The sequence below is a fragment of the Genypterus blacodes genome, unplaced genomic scaffold, assembly GCF_046128005.1.
Source record: "Genypterus blacodes isolate CSIRO-AG114 ecotype Tasmania unplaced genomic scaffold, CSIRO-AGI_Gbla_v1 ptg000458l_1, whole genome shotgun sequence".
Lineage (NCBI taxonomy): Eukaryota > Metazoa > Chordata > Actinopteri > Ophidiiformes > Ophidiidae > Genypterus > Genypterus blacodes.
In genome coordinates, this window is record NW_027467225.1 from 15,001 (window position 1) to 25,000 (window position 10,000).

Sequence of the window (10,000 nt, forward strand, 5' to 3'; positions counted from 1 at the left end):
CTCTCTGGTTCCTAACAGCCTGAGTCTTGGCCTGTGTTGCAGGAGGATGAGACGGGCGAAGGGCGCTTCAGTTTCCCCGGTTACGGCATGGGCCCCGCCTGCCTGCAGGCCAAGGACGGCATGGCCATCAAAGGCAACAACAACAACGCCCCGGCCTCGGCCCCGGCGGAGAAGAGCATCGAGGAGATGAAGAAGCTGTTCATCGGCCGGGCCAAGCGCATCGACACGGTGTCTCGTGTGGCCTTCCCGCTCGTCTTCCTCATTTTTAACATTTTCTACTGGATCACTTACAAGATCATCCGCAGCGAGGACATCCACAAGCAGTAGTGGAGCAGCGGAGGAGGAGAGAGCAGAGCAAAGAGCAAAACAGGACGAAACGAAAGAAGGAAAGGCGGAAAGAAATATGAGACTTGAAGATGTCGAGATGTCGTCGCCTCTTTTTCACCGCCAAAACCCACAGCCTTTCCTCCTCGTCTTCCACCGACCTCTTCCTCTTCCTGATGAAGGCCGAGTGGCTCTTTGCCCCTTCCCCCCCCTTCACCCGGCCTAAACCCTGGTATTATTTCAGATTTGTAATGCTTTGTTTTCCTCTTTCCTCTTCCTCCTCCTCCTCCTCAGTGATCCGGATCGGTGCAATAGCAATGCAGTAAAATGCATGAAATATGAATGTGGCAATATATTACAGAAAAGATGAGGAAGGCAGCAGTAAAGGTCAGACGTGCGTCTGCAGATGGACTGGAAAGACAAAGAGAAGGTCTTGTATTTCATTTAAATTATTTTGTGTGTTACAACCTAAAGAAAGATATATAATTATATAAAACAGTATGTTGGGATGGGGGGGGGGGGGGGGGGGGGGGGGGCAGAAGCATTCAGCACTGTAATATATTCATATTTATCTTAATTGGGGGAAAAAAATGTTTATTTCCTGAAAATGAGGGATTTTTCACCCCTAAAAAAACAAAAGGATCAAAGGCGGAGCAGAGAATTAAAGCAAGGATCAAGGATCTATTTATCTATCTCTATATACCTACATATACACATCCATACTGAGACATATGGAGGTCTATATGTATAGATTTGCTTCAAACGTGACTTGCAGGCACTCGTCAGCGCTCCCCCCTCCCCCGCCCATCATACCCTTGAACTGCAGACTCTTGGGGGTTTGGCGGCCCGATGGCGGCCCGATGGCGGCCCGATGCTGCCATCGCTCAGACGACTGGACGGAGAAAACATAACTAAAGTGGAGACACGAGCTGCGGTGGACGTTCCTCTGCCGGTCCTGATCCCATTTCATGTTGCAGTTCTTGTTTGGGTTTGTAATTCCCGGGCCGAGTGAACATGTGTCACGGCTCGCGGCCGTGCGGTGACCTGCAGCTCACACGTCTCGCCTGGAGGCGGCGCTGCATCCATGTCTCCTCACCAGCTTTTGGATTTTGTTCTTTGTAACATGAATTTCTGATCTTCTGTCTCATTGCCTGGACCCTGGACCCTGGACCCCTGGACCCCTGAACCCTGGACCTGAGCCCCCTTCCCTCCTCCTGTTGGGACTGAAACATCTTCTTAGTGCTTCCATGCTTTGATCCCCTACACACACACTTCCTGTCCCCAGCTGAGAGGACGTATGTAGAAACTTATACAGATTATAAACACCTGTTGTACCTTAATTAACTGTTTCATCCACGTGCACCAAAGCAGCTGCCAAACAAAAGAGCCACATCCTCTGCATAGAGCGTCAGCCCGTCCCTCTGTCCCAGGTGTGTGGGAGGAGCTCCATCGTCTGCGCCCGTACGGTTTTATTTCCACCGCGCTTCTCTATGCAATTCTTGGTATATGCAATTCTGTTCCTTTAGTTTCCTTTAGCTTCCATCTCCACTGTGCTTCTCCTGCTGATGCTCGCTGGGCCGTAGAGGAGGAAGCCTCAATAAAACTCTCTCTCCAGTGTTCCCTCGCCTTTTGCCCAATGCATGCTGGGAGAGCGCCCTCACTGGTCGATTGCCTCAATAGCAATAAGATGGATGGAGAAGATGAGCGGCAGAAATCATAAAGAGTAGAAATTGAAGCACATAGAGGCTTTTGCTCTTCCTGCAGGCACCTCAACATAGAGCAGACACACTTTCGATATAAGCGCCCTCAGCTCAGCTTGCAGCCGACATGTCACTGTGCGCTCCGTCTGGGTGGTCGGGCAGAGGTGTGAGTGTGTGTGAGGATGTCATAATGTTTGCTCATCCTTTGTGTTCTTCACTTTATTCTCAGATGTTTCTGCGTTTTTGTCCGAATGACGTCATCCCAGTGACAAAATGAAAGGTGTCATATTCTTCTATAATAGTGTGTTAGACTGATCTGAAGGGCTATGCTACACTCATGCAGCCACTTTACATTCCAGCATAACTTCACATTACAGTGGAAGTGCCATAGAAACGCTTTGCCTCAAACTATGCAGAGAAAAAGCTTCAGATCATCGAAGGCCTCGACCTCAAACAGAGCAGAACTTCTCTTCACACACAGTTTGGTTTGTCATGCAGAGTGGGAAGAGAAAAGGTTCCGGATAATCTGCCAGAATGTTCTTAGCTGAGTCCAAATGCTCCGAGCAGCGAAGCACCAACCAGCCAGGTGTGAGTGTGCAAGGAATCATGGGAAATCCCTCAAACAGCCCTTCATGTAAATATGCAAACACATGGGGAGTTTGTGCTGAAATCTTATATTAAACATGTCTGTGGAAGAGTGGGACTTAATCCATCAAAGTCACAAAGGAATAACAGCTGTTGGTTTACTCAAAGGAATCAACACACCATCATGTGAACATACGTGATCAGCTGGTCAAAGTGACAACAGCTCCAAGAATTCAGCCATCAAGGAAGAGAAGGAAACACGGATCTGAACAAGAAAGGCCTCAAGGAAACATGAAGACATGAGACACAGACAGATCTGAGGTTCACCTGCTGTCAGACTTTGTCCTCAGCTCACACACACACACACACACACACACGTTGACCTCTGAATCAACAATCCAAGATCGATCTTCTATCTTCACTTCTCTGAAGACAAAGCAAAGAAGCTTCCTGTTTCTGTTCCCCACTGAGCAGCAGAGTGATTCTTCTTCTTCTTCTTCTTTCATGTAGCTTCTCCTGCCCAAACATCTCAGCCTCTGTAGCCAAGCCTCCGCTCTGAGCGCGGCCTCAGCCTGACTGGGCTGATGCTGAGCGGAGCCACTCACTCATCCTGTGCCATAGACTGAGTCCCAGTCGCTCAAATCACAAGCGCTGTTCACCGATGTCTCGCCCACACAGCGGTCCAGTCTGAGCGTTACATCTCTTCTTGTGCCATAAGGAGGTTGAACATGCAAACGGAAACCGTGGACCTACAAGCATATCACGCATCGGTTCAACCTCCGTCATTCCCTGCCTCAGGCGTCCTGTTTGTTGTTCCATCCTCATTTTGGACTTTAGTAGCGTCGCCATTGTGTTTATGGGTATCGTATGGTGGGGGGGGGGGGGGGGGAGGGGCCTAACGCCAGACGAGACGGCGGGTTTATATTGCATAAGGGAGAGATGCGATAAAAAGGGAATGGAGGACGTTTTTGGAAGTTTCTACAAAGTTGTGTTCAGAAATTTTAAAGTAGCATGATTTGATTTGTGGACGATGAACGGTTCTGTTCTGGAGGTTCTGTTTGGTTCTGTTGTGTTTGGTTGTGTGTGAGGTACAACCCAACACCGGGGCGTGGGGAGAGCGGGACAGAGTCACAGCCAGAGTCACAGCCAGACTCCTCTGCTGTGAGCTGAAGGGAACATTAGGATGGTTCTGATTATTATACGGTTCTGTTTGATTCATTTCCTTTGCACAAGTCGGAATGGCCTTAATTTTGCTTTACTCGCTTCTCTTGTGTATTGGCACAAAGTGCACCCATTTGATTTGCTAAATTAGGAGGCTTCTAATCTGAAGAGTGCACATCAAAGCAGGATTATTAAAAAAAATGGAAGAAAAGATCAGCAAATCCTTTTTATTTTCATTAATCTGAGAAACTCAATATTTTGCATGAATATAAATACGATGGCAGATATTTTTGGCTTGTACAAAAAAATGTGAAGCAATTTGAAGAGAAAAAAGAATGTACCGTTTCTGCTGTATCTGTATATATCTAAATATTTATTGAAATATGTCATAATACTAATTCTATTAACGATTAAAGGTTTTCTGAACAAACTTCTCTTTACCTGTTTTTGATTTGGATCTTCATCTTTGTTACTCCACTCCAGCGTCTGTAACCTCTGAAGAACACGGATTAAAAAGTGCAAACCAACGCCTCCACAGGTTGTTTTTATTTAACCCTTTAGAGGGAGACAGAGCAGCACTGTGTCGCTCTGTCCCATCACGGGAGAGCAGCAGCTCAGTGACACTTTGAGACTTTTCCTCATGGAAATACAGAAAAACACTCAGGACCTCCAGAATCCATGAGACGAGCAAAGACACACACACACACACACACACACACACACACACACACACACACACACAGAGAGAACACTACAGTGTCTTTACCAGCAGAAGGAAACATAAAGGGTTAAACTCTGGTGAGAGTTGAATCGGCATCTTACAAACAGCTTCACAGAGCAGCCTCACAGAGCAGCTCCACACTGACCTCAGGTCCGCTCTCTCACACCGTCCAGAAGACGAGCTGGACATCAGAGCAGTGAGGCGCTTTGACAGGAACATGATGACCTCATGATGACCTCTCTGAGCCACGCCCACTTTGGTGGCTGGACATTGAAGTACTGAGCCTCACAGAGCAGCTGATCCAGAGCGGCGCTCGTCCGCCATCAGATCAGACTGAGCTCCAGTTTAGGAGCACAAACACACAGATCCATTATGGAAACAATCTGACACACACACACACACACACACACACACACACACACACACACACACACACACACACACACACACACACACACACACACACACACACACACACACACACACACACACACACACACACACACACACACACACACACACACACACACACACACACACACACACACACACACACACACACACACACACACACACACACACACACACACACACACACACACACACACACACACGTAAGACCAGAGAGTCGCTCTTTAAAACAGTAAATCTTTAATTTAGTTCTCTCATCGCTCGTTTGTAACTTGACGAATGACAAAGGGCGTCGCCGGGCCGACGGCGCTCAGAGTAGAAAGAGAAGACGGATCATCGCTCACACGCTGGCAGCGATACACAGGACCGCTCGAGCAGTAAAGACACGTTCCTTTAAGAAACAGGAGAGAACGCGGAAGAACGACGTGTTGAAGCCTTCAGGCTCTGATCAGGGTCGGCATGACAACAATAAAAGACACAAAGTCCAGATAGAACAGAATGGGGGGGGGGGGGGGGGGGGGGGGGGGTGACCTTTGACCCAAACAAACCTGCGTCCCATTAAGAACAGACACACTTCTGCACACGACGCCTCACACTCTGAGCTCTGAGGGTTTCTGCTGCACTTTGACTTAATCTGGACTTAAGGAGTAAGCGGGTGGTTTCTATGGTAATGGAGCTCAGGTTTGGATCCGGGCGCCTCACTGGCGTTGGGTGGAGTATCGGCCCTCTCCGGGCCCGGCGCCTCGCCCGGAGCCGAAGCTGGGTTTCTGTGCTGCTCCTCCGCGAGCCGGGGGGCCGCGGGGGCCGCCGCCCCCTCCTATCCGCTCTCTGGGACCGCCGGGGCCACCGGGACCACGAGGCCTCACGTCCCGCCTGTCGCCCTCCCTGGCAGACCGGGTCTTCTTCTCCTCCACGTTCAGACGGACGTCACCTCGGAACTTAATGGGCTGAAGGACACAGAAGAACCAGAACTTAGCCTCAGTCCACTGATGCTGAGGGGTCCAGGACCTGCAGACCCCCCAAGGACCTGCAGGCCCCCCAAGGACCTCTAAATATTTTTAAACACAAAGTTGGAGTAAAGCTCATAAAGAATCTAACCTAACACCTAAACTAAAGGTGTTTGTTTGCTTCATCAGTTAAAGTCTCTTAAACTCCGCCTTCACTTTCTTAACCTTGTTCTCTTTGATGATTCCTTTATTTCCTTTTATATCTTTGGTCCTCAAACACATCGTCTCTGCCTGAGTGCTCATGAGCAACGTGAGGGTAGAACTAGTTTAACCCATGATGCGGAGCTAAAGCAGGTGTGTCTCCATGGTAACGCTCACCCGGCTGCTGAGGATCTTCTGCACCGGCTCAGAGTCGTCAAACACAACAAAGCCAAAGTTTGGAAGTTTCCCTCCGCTGTTGATCCTCAACTCCAGGACCGTCCCGTACTCTGAGGGGACAGACAGAGGGGACAGGGACGTTACTCACAGAAGAGAGAGAGTCTTAACCTAGGAGCTGCTGGCTCAGAGGTCAGAGGTCAGAGGTCAGTCCAGGTGCCATCAGAGTGACTCACGTTCAAAGAACTCCTTGAGCTCCGTCTTGTCCACGTCATGGGGGACGTTCCCCACAAACAGCTGGTGTGTGTCCGGGTACCTGACCACCCTGCGACCCTCAGACTCACCCTGCTCCCCCTCCCTCGCTGAAACAGAGAGAGAGAGAGAGAGAGAGCGTGTGTGTGAGCACCAATGGCCACAAGACTGTGTGTGTGTGTGTGTGTGTGTGTGTGTGTGTGTGTGTGTGTGTGTGTGTGTGTGTGTGTGTGTGTGTGTGTGTGTGTGTGTGTGTGTGTGTGTGTGTGTGTGTGTGTGTGTGTGTGTGTGTACCTGGACGTGGTCCTCTGTGCACTGGGGGGGGCCCTGCTCCTCCTGGTCTCTGTTCCCTCGGCCTCTGGTCTCTCTGGGGTCTCTGTGCTGCTGTCTGGGACTCAGACTTCACCTCCACCCGGGGCTAACACACACACACACACACACACACACACACACACACACACACACACACACACACAGAGTTAGAACACACAGTAGGTGACCTGAGGTGTCACATGATGCTCAGGTGTGATGCTCAGGCGTGAGACGTACCGGCGCTGTGGGGGCGACCTTGACCACGTGCGGGGGTATCCCTGAGACGGGTACGGCCCCGCTGGGTGGGAGGTTCTTACTGGTGACCGACGCCCAGGAGAACGGCTGCAGCGGACAGGAAACAGGAAGTGAGGATTGTGCTGCGGCGTGAACGCGGGCCGGCTTAACGCTGCGTCTTATTTACCCTGTTCTCCTCTGGAGCGGCGGGGGGGGCGGGCTCAGCGGGCGTGGCGGCGGCTTCTGTGGTGGGCGGGGCAGAGGCGGGGGGGCTTTTCTCTGTCTGGTCGTCGGCATGCGTCTCTGTTTCCAGCGCGGTCTCGGGTTTGGGCTCCGCCGGCGCGGCCTCGGCCTCCTTCTCCACCTCGGGCTCTGGGTCAGGGCTCGCCACCTCCTCCTCCTCACCATCCTCCTCCTCTTCATCTTCGCCGGGAACGGACGGCTCAGGACTACAAGAGAAGAATCCATGTTATGGGACGGCTCTGAAGGGTTCAGGTCCTCAGTCCTCCTGGTCCTCCTGGTAACCTGGACCTCAAGAAGCCTGGAGCTCCACCAGACTGAGAGGACAAACATCTACAAGTCCAGACCAGCACCTGGGGCACCGGTCACCTGGGGCACAGGTCACCTGGGGCACAGGTCCATTGCTCATCATTGTACACACACACACACACACTCTCTCTCTCTCTCTCTCACACACAGCTTCATGTCGTGACTTTACAAACGTACCAGGGCGTCGGCTCGTAGAAGGGCGACGCCTCCTCCTGAGTGACATCGGGCGATGGAACCCTCTCCTCCATCTCCTCCACCTCGTCCTCAGACTCTGAAACACACACACACACACACACACACACAGCAGTGTAAGCTCTCAGCTGACCCAGACAGAGACCTGACCCAGGGACCCGGTGCTTCACCTTCAGGGGGCTCAGAGTCCGAGTCTCCAAACACTTCATCCTGGTACCTGAACACATCGTTGTGGACGTAGAATTTGTTTGCGACGGTTCCCTGCAGGAGGAGAAGAGTCGCTTCAGTCTCAGCTTCTATCTACACAACTCTGTCAAGATCGACACGGGGTCAAAGGTCAAACCTCAGGCGCCAGCACAAAGGTCTGCATGAACTTCCTCATGGGCTGCATGTTGTTGGAGAGCTCGCCCATCACCTGCACCACCACGCCCTCGTTCAGGGTGGCGTGGGCGTCAACGTGACGGATCTTAGTGTGGCAGTCACGGAAGCTCAGGGCCATCACACGCTTATGGATCTCCTGTAGGGGAGGGGGGAGGAGGGGCAGAGGTCAGTGTGGGACGCAGTGTGTGAGTGTTTGTGCGTTTAGGGTCTAAATGAACTCTGTGTACTTCCTCTCTCGTCAGCTGCCTCATGATTCCAGATGTTTCCAGATCAGTGCTCTGACTGACACGCCCACTGTGTGTGTGTGTGTGTGTGTGTGTGTGCACTTACAGACTGCCCATAAACCGCCTCCACTGGTTTGCCGTTGTTGTCCAGGCCGCCGTGAACATAAGACGAGTTCTTCCCATAAAACCTGAGAGAGAGACAAAGACTCATCAAGGTCAACACAGCTTTAAAACCAGGCCCACAGAACCAGGCCCACAGAACCAGGCCCACAGAACCAGGCCTACAGAACCAGGCCGACAGAACCAGGCCTACAGAACCAGGCCCACAGAACCAGGCCTACAGAACCAGGCCCACAGAACCAGGCCCACAGAACCAGGCCCACAGAACCAGGGCTACAGAACCAGGCCCACAGAACCAGGGCTACAGAACCAGGCCCACATCCTTAATGCTGAACTCACACTTAGTCCTGATGGACACACACACAGCGTCCTGATTGGACGGACACACACACACACACACACACACACACACACACACACACACACACACACACACACACACACACACACACACACACACACACACACACACACACACACACACACACACACACACACACACACACACACACACACACACACACACACACGTACCTGTGCAGGTAGTCGGGCGCCTGGTTCAGGAGCGTGTAATACTGTCGGACAAACTCTCGCCCGACCAGCTGGGCACTTGGCTTCTCCATCACCATTTCTTTGGTTAAGTGGAAATCTGTGGGGTGAAGAAGAGGAGGAGCCATAAGTGAGGAAGAGGTCCTGCTTCACACACTGAAGGGTCTGCAGCAGGTTTGGGATCTTATACATCGAACAAAGAGCAGCCAGGATCCTGTTTACACTCAGCTGTTACCTGCACAGTAGTGATGATCTAATGGAACCACATGAGGTCAGCAGGCAGGTGGTGACAGATCGCACCGCCCAGCAGGTCACACACACACACACCCTCAGACCCTCACACACACAGCTGCTGTTAAAGGGTCAAAGGTCACCTCACTTCACCAGTGAACCACCAGAGACCTCCATCCTCACAGGAACAGCTGAGGGAACTAACAAACACACACACACTGAACCTGCTGGAGCAACACACACACGTGTGTATTCAGGGTCTTTACATGTTTCCATCTTGTCTCCTTGAATCCTTCCCTCCCTAGTTCACTTTGGAATCCGAGGAGGGACAAACACCACAACACCTCCGTCCTCATGCTGAGACCCCCAGGACCCCACAGACCCTCACTGGAGCCCCAGGACCCCACAGACCCTCACTGGAGCCCCAGGACCCCACAGACCCTGGCTGGAGCCCCAGGACCCCACAGACCCTCACTGGAGCCTGCTGGTCCACACTGGTCCAGACTGGGAGCAGCAGCTCCCTGCATCAACCCCACTCCCTGAGACTCCACAACACTCCGGGAGTCTCAGGGAGGAAGCAGCGGCCGCATGCAGCCACAGACCCGGTGCCCCCCGGCCCCGGTACCCCCCGGCCCCGCCGTCGGGTCCTGATCTAACCTGGACTCGGTAACGCACAGCGGCCCGCGAAAGCTGGAGGTGCACAAGGGCCTAGGTCCGGATCAGGGCCCGGCA

At 52.2% G+C, this 10,000-nt stretch overlaps 2 protein-coding genes across 2 annotated transcripts in view; one reads left to right on the forward strand and one right to left on the reverse strand.

The window, feature by feature from the left end:
* LOC142990080 (glycine receptor subunit alphaZ1) overlaps positions 1-501 on the forward strand; it is a gene marked incomplete at its 5' end in the record, with an annotated part of 14,678 nt that extends 14,177 nt beyond the window's left edge. The window contains one exon of the mRNA XM_076139817.1: positions 43-501. Coding sequence (XP_075995932.1) covers positions 43-327 — 285 coding nt within the window. The remainder of the gene's footprint in view (positions 1-42) is intronic.
* A 4,637-nt stretch (positions 502-5,138) lies between these two features.
* Positions 5,139-10,000, reverse strand: part of g3bp1 (GTPase activating protein (SH3 domain) binding protein 1) — a 5,627-nt gene continuing 765 nt past the window's right edge. Inside the window, exons 2-12 of the mRNA XM_076139818.1 lie at positions 9,023-9,137; positions 8,475-8,556; positions 8,107-8,280; positions 7,934-8,024; positions 7,749-7,842; positions 7,210-7,471; positions 7,026-7,130; positions 6,771-6,894; positions 6,461-6,586; positions 6,228-6,337; positions 5,139-5,849 (exon numbers count right to left, since the gene is read on the reverse strand). Of these exons, the coding sequence (XP_075995933.1) occupies positions 5,601-5,849; positions 6,228-6,337; positions 6,461-6,586; positions 6,771-6,894; positions 7,026-7,130; positions 7,210-7,471; positions 7,749-7,842; positions 7,934-8,024; positions 8,107-8,280; positions 8,475-8,556; positions 9,023-9,117 (1,512 nt within the window). The 5' untranslated portion in view covers positions 9,118-9,137 and the 3' untranslated portion in view covers positions 5,139-5,600. The remainder of the gene's footprint in view (positions 5,850-6,227; positions 6,338-6,460; positions 6,587-6,770; positions 6,895-7,025; positions 7,131-7,209; positions 7,472-7,748; positions 7,843-7,933; positions 8,025-8,106; positions 8,281-8,474; positions 8,557-9,022; positions 9,138-10,000) is intronic.